At 42.6% G+C, this 13,095-nt stretch overlaps 1 protein-coding gene across 1 annotated transcript in view; it reads right to left on the reverse strand.

The window, feature by feature from the left end:
• Positions 1 to 13,095, reverse strand: part of PTPN14 (protein tyrosine phosphatase non-receptor type 14) — a 108,620-nt gene that overhangs the window by 10,996 nt on the left and 84,529 nt on the right. Inside the window, exons 12-17 of the mRNA XM_063391031.1 lie at positions 12,608 to 12,686; positions 9,487 to 10,982; positions 6,718 to 6,861; positions 5,441 to 5,659; positions 1,873 to 2,001; positions 695 to 929 (exon numbers count right to left, since the gene is read on the reverse strand). Of these exons, the coding sequence (XP_063247101.1) occupies positions 695 to 929; positions 1,873 to 2,001; positions 5,441 to 5,659; positions 6,718 to 6,861; positions 9,487 to 10,982; positions 12,608 to 12,686 (2,302 nt within the window). The remainder of the gene's footprint in view (positions 1 to 694; positions 930 to 1,872; positions 2,002 to 5,440; positions 5,660 to 6,717; positions 6,862 to 9,486; positions 10,983 to 12,607; positions 12,687 to 13,095) is intronic.

The following is a 13,095-nucleotide window of genomic DNA, read 5'->3' on the forward strand; positions in this document are numbered from 1 at the left end:
TGCATTATTCCCTAATGCAGTGCCAGAGATGTGTCTTAAGTTAAATAATGGTTGAATTCCTGTTACTTAATATGGGACTGCTTATTACTTGGTAAGAATCAGGAAATGTTATTTACACATTACAGAAGAATATAATTGCTGTATTTTCAGAAATGCACGAACCAGGACCATATGTAATCAGGGAGGCCCTTCAGCATTGCCTGGGTACATGTGGTTACAAGAGTGGCAGTGAGTTTAGACTTCCTGCATGTGTGACAGAGCCCTCTGCTTTTTGCAAACAGAAAAACTGGAGGAGATGTACCATATTTCAATAGCAACTGATCCTCTCACCCAGACCTTTCTGATCCTGTTTGTGTACAGCCTATTATCTCCAACATTCATTAGGTGGTTGGGAAATGGCAGTAACTTACACTGACAGATCAGCCAGCAGAAGTATCCTATTATTTAAAATTTCCTGAGTTTTTGGTGCTGCTGCTGCCTTGGATTTTTCCTCCTGCTAACCACCTTAGCTCCTACCTCTGGAATCCCACTTTTTTTTTCTCCAAATTGCAGCAAAGCATAACCCAGTTGAGGCCTGTGTACACTACAGCAACAACCACTTGATATCAAACCCAGCTGTAACTAGGTACAGTGAACCAAATCCAGTGTGAGCAATCTTTTTGTTGATGTATCATGCAAAATTAAGAAATCTTACATAAAAAGCCTTGGACTTCTTCTGGACACCCATGGTCTGGCCAGTCAGTGTACTGCAAATGCCACACTGTCCTCTCCTGCCCGGAGAGAAGGTGCTTGACCTTCAGACCAGTAGTTGCAAAGCAGCCAGAGTCTGTGCGGAACTTGGTTGTCACCTTGAACTTCCCGTAAGTGGCTGAGCTGTGCTTAGAGCCCAGTTTAGGCCAGTAACGATGGCTCTTACTTCTTCCTCCCTCCTTGAGAACAAAACAAGACAAAAAGCCATTAGTTTCTCCAATTATTATTCTCTACAAACAAAGGGCATAAAATTCTCTAGAAAAGCCAAGTATTCTTATTTTAAAGCACTGGAAAAGTAAGGAGCATCCCACAAAGTAAAGAAAATACCCATTAAAACTTAAACCTCTCAGCCATGTAATATTTTTAAGTGTAAAACTACTTGAAGACTCTTGTCTCATGACAAAAGACAGCTACTGCCTACAACACCTTGGAAAATATTCTCCTCCTGGGGAAGACTCTCCTTTAAATAGAAGGAGAATCTCTTCAGCAGCTTTTAAGTGTCTGTTCTCGATCAGCCTTGGGAACTGGACAGTGCCTTGATGTGCTCTGCTACTCCCTGTGTTTGCTGAGAGCAGCCAGGCATGAAGCCGAATGCGGTGTTAGTTAACATGTGCCAGTTTTTACAACATAGCACATAGTTCTTGGATTACAATAGGAATAACTGCTTTGCTTGGCATAAGAATAAAAAAGTTGTGGGGTGTTTTTGTTTGGGGTTTTTTTGCCTTTGTCTTTTTTTACATGGATACTTCTAGGGAAACCACAGCTCCTGGTCCCTTTTCAGCTGATAAGAATGATGGTATACAGAATTGGCCTTGGACAGTGTGGAAATCTCTGTCATTTTAACCAGGAGCAAGTTCAGCGCTCTCACATTCCAATGGAAACATCTTTGTTTGGCTTGGCCCAAGCAGGGGGAAGGAGGGCTCCTGCATGTTTCACTTCAGCACTTGCCAAACTGAGTGTCAGAAAGTTAGGAAGTATAGAGTGAGAGCAGTACAGGCATATGTTCAAACAGAGCCAGAGGAAAAGGGGATGTTGATAGAAAAAACAGGTTACTGGAGTGGGAAGTGATGATAACAGGAGACTGGCTCACATCAGAAAGAGCTGTTCTGTGATTTCACGTACCTCTTCAGCTGTGACCATGGCTATAACATTCACCCCCTGTTCCCACACCATCTGCCAGAAGTCATGGCATGTGTGTGGCAGGGGCCCTTGGGTAGCAATGTAGTGCCACTCCTCTCCACCTACAGTCACCTGGAAGAAAGGGAAAAAGAAACAACCAGTTAGTGCCTGAATTTTCAGCAGCATCTGTGCCAAAACTGTCTTTTAAACAAAAGAAACTACAGTGAACTCTTTACTTCTTTGTTTTCTGCTTTTGGTCAAAATTATGAACAAAAATCATCCTTTTGATAAGAGCAAATCTGACAAAACATAACCTCCAGTGCTTCTACATCCTGTCTTGATGCCCATAGCCATAAAGCTTTGGCCTAAACGCCATCCATCTTTCTTGCCATTGCAACTGGATCATACAGAAAAAATAAAAACAAACCAACAACCAACCAAATAAAAAAATCTGGGTATTTTTTAGAGGCCCTGTGTCTGATATGGCTTAAGTACAAGTAAGCAGCTGAGTGACATCCCTGGGCTTGCTGACAGACCCAGGATGAAAAAAAGCTGAGGACCAGAGGAAGTGGCTACATCATTAAAAAGGCATCGCCCTGCTGCAAATTAACACAGGGTAGTGCAGAATGCCTGAACACCAATGACCCCATGCCTGACAAGCTAAAGGCCTCTGCTGGCTAGGACCTCCCTCAGTTATTTTCTATTTGGGCAAAAGTGATTTATTCAACAGCCTTTTCTTACACTGGTCACTGCTGAAGATGAGGCCAAGCCATCCCTAAGGATGCAGCCATGCCCACACTCTGCACATAAAGAGCTTGATAGGCCTGTTGCCAGGTAGAGACAAGATGAGGCTTAATTTCAAGTTACTCTTCCTCACTCACCTTTGGTTTTTCAGTTCAGAACATGAAAACTACCATGAAGTAAATCCAGCACATCAAATGCCATGAGAAATTTAAAACTACCCAAAGCTGTAGTCACGTAAATCTATTTCCCAATACACAACCACCTATTACAGAAATATTTGTGTATTTGTGTGACATGTAATGAAATTCTTTTCAAAGCATTAACACACAGATTTACAGACTGCAAATTCTGTAGTGTCCTGAACAGAGCCAGCATTACCTTGCAGTTAGCCAGTATAAAACACTGCTTTGTTTAACTGACAGAGGCAGTTAAAAAAAATCCCACTTGTGTATAAAAAAAATCATAATTTTATGACACATAATTTGCTGTACATCAGAAAAGGCTTACAAATTTTTTTCTAACATTTTAGCTAAAAGACAAAGTGCTTTTAGAACCACTACATATCATTTCAAAAATATGCTTACCAGAAGAACCAGACAAACTCATTATTTTGGAAAGTTGAAATATTTTTCCTTCTCAGGCTAAGGCCTCCTAATTCTGTTTATTAGCCCAAAGCCACTTCTCCCAAGGTTATAAATCCCAGAGAAGGTGATTTACAACAAAAATGCTGACACATCCATAAATATCAGCATACTGGCAGGCAATGCTACGAGGAACAATCAATAACTCTGACAGGTTCAACCACATACTGTGTTTGAGGTACAAGTCTTTGAATACATTTTCAGAAATAAAATCAATTTGGTTGTTAGTCAAAACAACTGTTTATTAAGCTGAGATGCTTGGGGTTTTACACCTGTAAATATCAGGTTTTGTATGTTATATGATAACAAGTTTCTCACTTCACTGAAAACTGTTTGACCCTGTATATCAGCTCCTTTGCTTTATTTCATTCTATGCAGTATTTTCTTTTTTGTATGATGGTTAAAAACTGCAAGACCAATGCTGGCAGACTTTATAAGTTCTTGCACTAGATGAGAATTAATACAAACTGCACAGCATTCTGGACTGATGGTCTGCAGCCATGAGTGCTATCACAGTGTTACTGAGCTTTTTAAGTCAGTACTCACCTGACACAAACAGTCAGATGAAATGCTCTTAAGAACCTTTGTGCTTAATCCATAAGTTTAATTATGATTTTTCTCTTTGGTATAGATGATGATCTTTGTATCTTAACAGCAATGATCCATGGTAAATAAGCAGAGAATTATTGTAAAACTGTGGGGCTTGCAGACCAAGCAGTGGGAGCTGGAATCCTGCAGGCATGGATCTTTTCAGGATGACAGAGGAGTTTTCTTTGTCTACTGACTTCTGGTCCAAGCCTCCTGGCACATGACACGAAAGGCCCATAAATAGTCTGAAGGGAATGGGATGCCTGGAATGTTTACTGCATTCTAATGCCCGAACTGCAGGAAATTAAAAATTAAATATTGGGCTGAACACACAGACACACACTGTGCTGCTGAGGTAAATTTCACAGATGCAATTTCACCTTCTAAGCAAAAGCACATCTGCTTGGCTCCTGAGAGCGCTGCTCCGAGTGCAGGAGGGAAACCCTGCCAAGGCCCTCTGTCAGGCATCACAGCACTGCTGCCTGCTCCTGGGGGCTCCATGGACACGAGATGTGTCCCTGTCCAGCAGCGACACACAGGAGAAAAGGCAGGCTCAAAACTAGCCAGGGAAAACAGCATCGTTCAGGAATATCTTCTTCTTTTTCTCCACCTACTTTGTAGGTAGAAAGTTTGGGGCTTAGAAATTCATCATCACAGCAATGCCTGATTAGGCAAAAACTCAGCATCTGCTTCCTACCAGGCTATGCAGAAAAGTGACAAATTGCCAGGATCCTGGTTCAGAAAGTGTTTTGAATCACCAGGATTTAACACAGTAAATCACAGCCAAGGCCAGCAAGTCTCTTTAAACTTCTAAAAGGTTTTTACTCAGCGAAATATTAATTTAACAGGATGTTTAATTCATTATTTTTGAATTATTTCTTTTTAATTTGGATTTTGACAATGAGAAAACGCAGACAACCCTCTCTTACAATAGAATCTGTCATCTGATGCAGAGGATTTCTGTTACATCTCTCAGGGTACAGTAAAAGCCAACAGAGGATACTGCTGGAAGTTTAAAGAAAACAAGCAGCTGCAGTCACTGGAGCATAGTTCACTGTCAAAACTGACCATGCTTATAAATACAGTTAGGTCGTATCTTTAATTATTTCTATATTGAATTAACATGAAATCTGAAGTTTCTTGTTAGAAACACAATTTTAAACATGGAGGTTCAATGCAGTTTCCAGTCAGAGATGCAGGGACCTCATTGGTAAGGTCAGTGCATACTTTAAAAAATTTCTTTATCACACTGCAGGTGTTGGGGCTGATCTAAGCATTCTCATGAGGTTTGAGAAACATGGCACCTCTGTACACCAACCAATAGAGTCATTCCACAAACAAGCTGGCAGAGGTGGGCACAAAAAATCCAGGATGCCTCTCTAAAATGACTTCCCAATCTCCTGCAGTTAAATCAACTTATGCATGTTAGTTGACTGGGGACTTGAGAGATGGCCACGGTGACACACAAAGGTATAATGATGCATCCTAAACCTTGTCAGAAGCTCCAGAGGTACAGAAGGTGCTGAAGAGCAGCCAGAAGTGCAAACCAAGATTTAGCACACCTTCACTTGCCAAGCCAAACTCAAGCAAGCTCTTACCCTTATGTGTGAAGCGTTGATGTAGCCTGTGTTGTTTTCTTTGGTCGGCACCAGCTCCACTCGGTTCTCCTCGTAAGGAACGACCTCCCTGACGCGGTTGCGCTCCGTGTTTTCAGGCAGAGCAGCAGTGGTGAAGATCCCATCTGCCTTTTTCTTTGGAATCTGCTCGTATTCTGTAAACACCATCCCCTCCTCCAGCTTCCTCTTCAAGATTTTGCACTAGGATTTAACAGAAAGAAGCACCAACCCATTAATGCTTCTGGGAAGAATATTTACCACTAGCCCCATCCATCCATCCATTCTTTGAATTCCAATACACAGCCATAGCATTTTCTCACTCACTCCTGCAGTTATCTGAGGAAATATGACACACTTGTTTCTACCAAGTGAAACCACTGACAAATTTTACAGTTTTACATTCCACCTCCGCATTTTTGAAGACTGATAGCATAAAAAGCAAACCTGTGCTAAGTAATCTTGGTTCAGTAAGAATTTCAGTATGAATATATGATTTCAACATAACAGATATTTTAGATTTTTTTTGCCAGGAAGAAGGTCTTACTGCAAGAAGTGTGATGTGGCCCACATTTTCAAAATACTGCCTAACTCACAAGGATGCAATGTCTGTGGTTGAACACAACCCCACATACAGATAAGATGGAGGTGAAATGCTACTCCCTGGGTACCAGACAAGACAAGGCTGCAAATCTGTATCCAGAAAACCAGAAAGACTTTTTGCAAATGTGCTTCTCAAATCTTAACAGCAGCAACTCTTTTTAGTATCTGAAGTTCCATATACACGCACACACACCCGTGTGTGCAAACATCAGGAGGCAAACAAATTCTCTTTTTTTTAATTGAATTCCATTAGAGACATTAATCAAACTCTTTTATCTGTATCAGAACATGAAAGACAGGGTCTGTGGGTGTGCACTTCATCCAATCGAGTGAAAAATGTGCAAAGTGTTAGATTTACAGATTGATCTTATGATCAATCTGTAAATGATGATTTATAAATGTAACTGATGACATTGTACAGTCAGGTGAAACAGAGAAGAGACTCCATATTCATTAACTTCAGTAAATGTTCAAGACATTTGACGCTTTGCCTGTATTTAAAGGCATACCAGTGTTAGCCACAGATCTTTTGCATTAATGGCTCTGAAAACTTTTAAGATAATTTTTTTTCATATTTTAAACCAAATTTTAGTATTTTAGATACTTCATGCTGCTGGGAACAAAGGGAACAAGCAACATTTAGTGAGGCTCCATCTTACCCTCTCATCCATTGGCACCTTGGTGACTTCATCCTGGCTGTCCTCCGGCACTGGAACCCTAGCAACTGAGAGTCCGTTCAGTGCTGCCAACATCAAGGGCCTCTTCTGGGCCTCCAGGCCTGCCATCCTCTGCTTTTCTAGATTCTTTTGGCAAGAAAAGGCACGTTTTCATCTCTGTGTGATTATTTATAATGCCAGTAAAATGCTGGAATGTTTTTTTAATCTCCAAAATCTGCAACTCTCTGGCCAAGGAATGCAGATGATCACCATTAGCATCGTAAATTCAAATACAACCTCTATTCTTCCTGTTATTCCTCAAAGGCCTGCTCCTACATGAGCACAGCATTTTAATTTCAAAGAAGCAATCCCAGCATGTAATGCAGTTTACATGCCATCAAAAGACACACAAATACAATCTCAAGCATTTTCCTGCAGACATTATTCTGAATGCAGGACACACAAAGCATCACCCTGTTACATTAAAGTAGCACTACCAAAGCCAAGATACCTGGGGCAGCTTTTGAAAAGCAATAATTTCAATCTATAACAACAAACACTAAAACATAGGCCATTGTTTCTCTTCTGTGATGGTAATGCTTAAAATGAGAAGTCTTCTGATGCACTCAGCTTTTATGGTGATTCAAACAGCACCCATGATATATTCTGCACTAAAAACTGAGCTCACATGTCCCAGAAACTGAATGCAATAGCAGCCAGAGAGGGATATTATTTATCATATTCATGAATCATATTATGGTGTGACATGGAGAACCAGAGAATGAATTCATCCTGCTGCCCCCTCCTTATGCCACTGGGAGCTGAAGCATCAAAAAAGACAGAGCATCTCCAGAGTACCCAAATTAGGAATATTTTATTCCACTTCCTTAACAGCTCTTTCTGCTGGATTTGGAAGGAGGGATAAGCAGAAGGGGTGCCTGGTTCTCAGCACGCATATGGAAGCTGTGGACACCAGATGGGCCAAGCTCAGCTCCTAGAAACACATGATTGAACCTGAATGCCCTCAGACATATGTATATGCCTTGATTTTTCAAAAGCTTGTGAGCTTTTTCCTCACCACTGGGTTCCTCCAGAGCACTAAGCAAAAAAACAAACATCCAAACCCACTGTGGCTTCCTTTTATACTTGGAGAAAGCAGGAAAATGCAAGTATTTTTCCCTTGTTTGGGAACTTTATGTTTTTTTACTACTTCAAAGGTGAAAGAGAAGCAAGTCTGTGCTTAACAGATCAAGGTCATCAAATGACCATTCATATAACACCTGATTCCTGTGACAAAAGGAAGGTCCACACATGTCAAGACTCCTGATCTAGGCTGAAACCACCTTAAAAGCTTAATGCTAAGGCTACCCCTTTGCTTTCAAAACGACAACAAATAAAGGACCTTTTGACCAAAGTGATCTGAATGGCTATTGCAAAAGAAGAATATTCAAACATCTAAGATCTCTTCTCACCTTCATTTCCATCTAAAAATCCTGTAGGCTCCTGCTTTTCACTATTTTTTTTTTCCTCAGAGGATCAAAAGAGCATATGCATGCTTGTCGTCTATTCATTAATGTAAAATCATGTTTTATAGTCAAGTATCTATTTTACACTTAAAGTGTAGGAGTTGTCAAAGACTAAACTCAGTCTCCATGTTGCAATTTAGTAGCTCAGGTTGTATTACTAACAGTTACATCAGCATAAGGATGCCCAATGGACAAGAACAACAACGGACACATTTAGAAAATTTCTTTGAAGATACAGTAGTATTAAAATCTAGTAAGTTACTGATCTAGTACACTACAAACTCTTTTCTGCTTTGGACCACTTAGATGCTTTATTAATTTGTTTTAGGAATTGTTTTTGTTTCAGACCTCAGTGCTGAAAACAAGAACTACAGCATACACTTGGGTTTCTGTGACTGCTCAAGCAGAACACCAGGTAAATATGTAGGTCACTAAGTGATAAGCACTCCTCATAGTTCTGTCATTGCCTTTAAATACCTCTTATTTTTAATTCATTGCAAGTTTAACAGAACCCTACTTCTCATACTTGAGTGCATTTTTAACAAAATAAACAACCCAGATGCTCAACCACACAGCCTCTACATCTGCTGCTCCTCTATTTAGATATCCGGTTCCTCAGTTATGGCCAAAACTGACAATCCATATTCTAGGGCTACCAGGGCCCTAGAATTCAGACAACTATCTTACATAAAGTGGCAGGAAGGGAATTAAAGATAATTTGAAAAAAATCCTGAGCTGCCATTATGTTACGCGATACTTCACCCGACACCCTTGCAAAGGAGGAACAAAACACCAGTGCCAGAAACACAACCTCCCACCCATCTCGACAAACACATTCCAGACTCGCCCTGCCCTCAAATCCTAAAGGGAAGCAGGCATCACGGGGGGGCTTTGCCATCAGCCTCCTCATCCCCAGCTGCCCGCCCTGCCTCCCACCTCCAGCCAGCACTGCTGCCAGGGTGGTGGCACCCTCAGCTGGGTCAAACACAGGTCTGGCCAGCAGCCAAAGAGCCACAGCTGAGGCAACAGACAAGCCCAAGCAGTGGATGGGATCAGCCCTCTCGATGGCCCACACAACCAAATTGTATGTGGCACTTAATATCACATTTCTCAACTCTAAGCAAATCCACAGCTTCCCACCCACATGTTCCCTGCAGTTTACTGACCCAACAGTTTTCTGGTATAGAAGTTGACCAGTGTGATTACTAATTTCCAAGAAGCCACGGCCACAGAGGAAGGCACTTACCCTCATCATGATCTCTCTTTCTATAATGCTGTCCTCGATAGAAAACATTTCAGACACAGGCCTTTCCTTGACCGGTTCTTTCTTGACCCGCTCCTTCACACTGGTGAGGTCGGGCTCCGAGATGGAGGGCCCCAGTGAAGACCCATTTATTGCCACTTGATCAGTTCGAGAGACACTGATGGCTTTGGAAGGCCCCGGCCTCATGGCCTTGGCCCTGGCTACAGCCACAGAAATGCCAATGTGGTCCTGCCTCAGTGCTCCGTTGCTGACACTTTTACGGGGCCCAGGATACTCCGGAGGAGGTTTATTTGGTATTCTAGCCAAGGCAGCTTGCAGCTGAGCACTGTACTCCATGTTCTCATGGAGGGCTGCTATCCGCGACACGGGTTCTTGTGTTTCTTCTTCCTCTTCGCTTTCACTGCTGTGTATCAGCATTGTGGCATCAGAGAATGTCTTTTTGTGGTGGTAGTGAGGCACCTGCTGAACTTCGTGCCCCATCTGAACCGACTCCTCTGGCTGCACCTGCTCCCGCAGCGTGTTCCTGCGCGGCAGAGGGGCGTTCAAAGTCTTTAGGGCCATGGCTTCTATGCCACGCACCATGTTGCTGATGACCTCCAGGCTGTGGCGCTTGTTCACCGCCGCGTGGTGCTTCACGGCCATGAGGGGCTCGCTGACCTCCTGCAGCGACTGGCGCACCACGGGAGAGCTGTCCTCCTGGAAGGTTTTCACCGAGAGCTGCACCTTGCGGGTGACCAGGTCGGGGCTGCTGCCGCTGACGTACTTGTGCCGGTGGCTGGCCAGGTCGGGCGTGCTGGTGGCCGGGCGCGGGCGCGGGTACGGAGGCGGGGGCCTGAAGATATAGTTCTTCAGCACGTGGGTGGCGGTGTTGTAGCTCTGGCTGCTCTGCAGCTGCATGTTGGCCAGTTCTGGGGTACTGACCGTGTGGGAGATGGCGCTGGCTGCTGTCTTATTCTGAGCAGCGTTGTTAGGGTTCATTTGGTCCGCCGGGGCCACAGGCTTGTTGTAGCCACCACCCCCCTGGGGCCCGTAGGTGATCATGTAAGGGTGCCTCTCTCGAATCTCAGGCTGGCTGTAAACTAGGTCTTCTGGCTGGTTGTAAGCGTGTGTGTTTCCAATATTGAGATTCCTCAAAGACTGACTTTGGCTATCCATCTGGATCACCCCTCTCTTCATCTGCCTCATGACCGTTTCATAATCTGGAGTTGGTCTGTAAGACGGGACGATGATTGCACTGTGTCTGTGGCTGGGGATGTAGTCTGCTCTCATGATGTCACTCCCCGGGATGCTCAGATTTGAGGACATTGGAGAGGCCTGGATGAAGTTCTGTGACCGATTGAGGGAGTTCATGCTGTGGGCACTGCACACACTCCCATTGGGTCCATTACCATTCAAGTAGCTGAAGTCCATTGGACACCTATCCAAACTGGTCTGAGACCTGCAGTAGAAAGTTTCTTCATTTCCATGGAAAATGCTATCTGTGTAGAGTAGAGAGAGAAATATTGACAATTTTAACCCACAAGGATATATTCACTATCAACAAAACTTCAAATGCAGTCTGCACCATCGAGTACAGAGACAGCTTAGTGCACAAATGCAGTGAATGTTTGGTCTTGAGCCACTGAAGTAGAACTAAAGCAAAGCTACCAACATAAACCTTCCCAACACTTAGCAAAATATGGTAGTAGTTCAGATCCTTGCGGGAAACATGAAAGGGGAAAGAGAGGAAGTATTTTTGCCTGAGGTGGCAAGGAAGAATAAAGGGGTATCTCCTCCCTCAGCACTGTGAAAGGGTTCACTGCTGCTGACACCATAAAACTCCGGTGCTACAAGCATATGGTTAACCTGAAAAATTCTCTTGTATCTCCTGTTGATACACGGCTGTCTGAGATTCACAGTAGCAGAGGACTGTGAAATTGGCAATTCTACTTCAGACCAATCAACAGTTTGGAGGATCTGAAGTAAGACACATCTGGGTTATCAAAGCTCAGGGGGAAAAGAAAAGAGAAAAAAACCCCAAACAACAATCCACTCTACAGATGCACTATAGAGTTAAATACTTCAGCAAAGTGTACCTGAGAGGAAATCAAGACAGTAACGAGCATATCCTGGATCACAGCTTTACTGCAAGACAATCCCTGTTGAAAATCTTGTAAGAAAAGAGTAATAGCTTCCCAAACTCTGAAGTCAGCTAGTTCTATGAAAATGTAGAAAAGTCTGTTGTAAAACTACGGGAATTTTACAATTCTTCTAAAACTGGAAATATCCTTCACAGTAGAACAGTAGTAGCCACTATGTCTACTGTATGCAAGGAACTCTACTAAACGGCTCCTTTTAAAACTTATCAAATTCTACCTTAAAAATAGTCAGACCCCACAAGCCAAAACACTAACAGGTACGATTCAGAGTTCCTCTGTTGGTGAGAGCATTTCAACTGTACCTCTCATGAACTGCAAAGAACAGCAGCCTAACAGACCTGGCTACGTGTATTCCAAAAGGTGGGGTGGTTGAGGGTGTGAGACTCAAGCATTTAGGGGCTGGGCTCCATTCCCAGACTTGATCAAAGTAACCTGGCACAACCTCTTAAAGAATTTATTTGTCAAACATGGGCGTAAAAATAGTTAACCCTCCTTGGTCTGTAAGGCTAACAAACAATGCAGGCAGATGGTGGTGAAAAATCAGCAGAAAAGGTTGTCTGCAGATACAGTTTCATGGACAGAACTTTATGATTTCTCCAACAGTAAAAGCTTTTTGCTGTCTCCTTTTCTCTCACTCTGTTTCTCTCCCTGGCCCCAGCTGGCACTGCCTTTGAGTACAGCCATCATACTCGCTTTAGAAATTATTTTTTCAGCTCACTGAACTGGAATACAAAGTTTAAGGTCCATATAATCATATGCAGATATTTTAGGGAAATTTGAAAACTGAAATTGGACTTCAAACAGGAGACTTACTGCAACATTAACTATAAAACTGCTGGTTTTCCTGCAGCAGCAGCTCCTGTTTGACCATGATGGCATTATAAATCTAGACATAAGGCTTAGGAGCTTCTTTGCATACACATAAAATTGAAGTACATTAAAGGGAAAATATATGCTCTAAGTACCTTGTGAATTATGTGTTTCAGTGTAGTGTTCTCCACACTGGACATGCATAGGAGGCAGTATAAAAGGATGTTGTCTTGGCTGAAATAAAAGCACAAGGAGATAAAAAAGCATTAGAACTTCATTTGCTACAATTTTTGCAACCGAAACAGGAAAAATGGTTCTGTGCCCTTTCCACTGAATGGAACTCTTTCTTACCCAGCCAGACATATCTTGGCAGTTCCTTATAGAACAGACTATAATATTTTGTAAATTGCGTGCTAAATGTTGTTATGGAGCCCAAAGCTGACCAGTTAAGACTCCTTTAAGCTCAACCACCTCAGAAAAAGACTCCACAATTGCAGCTCTTTTAAAATTCTTCACATTTTTATTAAAAGCCCTTGCCCATGAAGAATTAAACCCAAACAAAACAGACACTTAATCGGGACAAAAGCAGACATGGAACGAATTCAAGGATTTAGGACACTGTTATACAAGCAATAGGACCACA

This window comes from Prinia subflava, chromosome 2 (genome assembly GCF_021018805.1).
Source record: "Prinia subflava isolate CZ2003 ecotype Zambia chromosome 2, Cam_Psub_1.2, whole genome shotgun sequence".
NCBI lineage: Eukaryota > Metazoa > Chordata > Aves > Passeriformes > Cisticolidae > Prinia > Prinia subflava.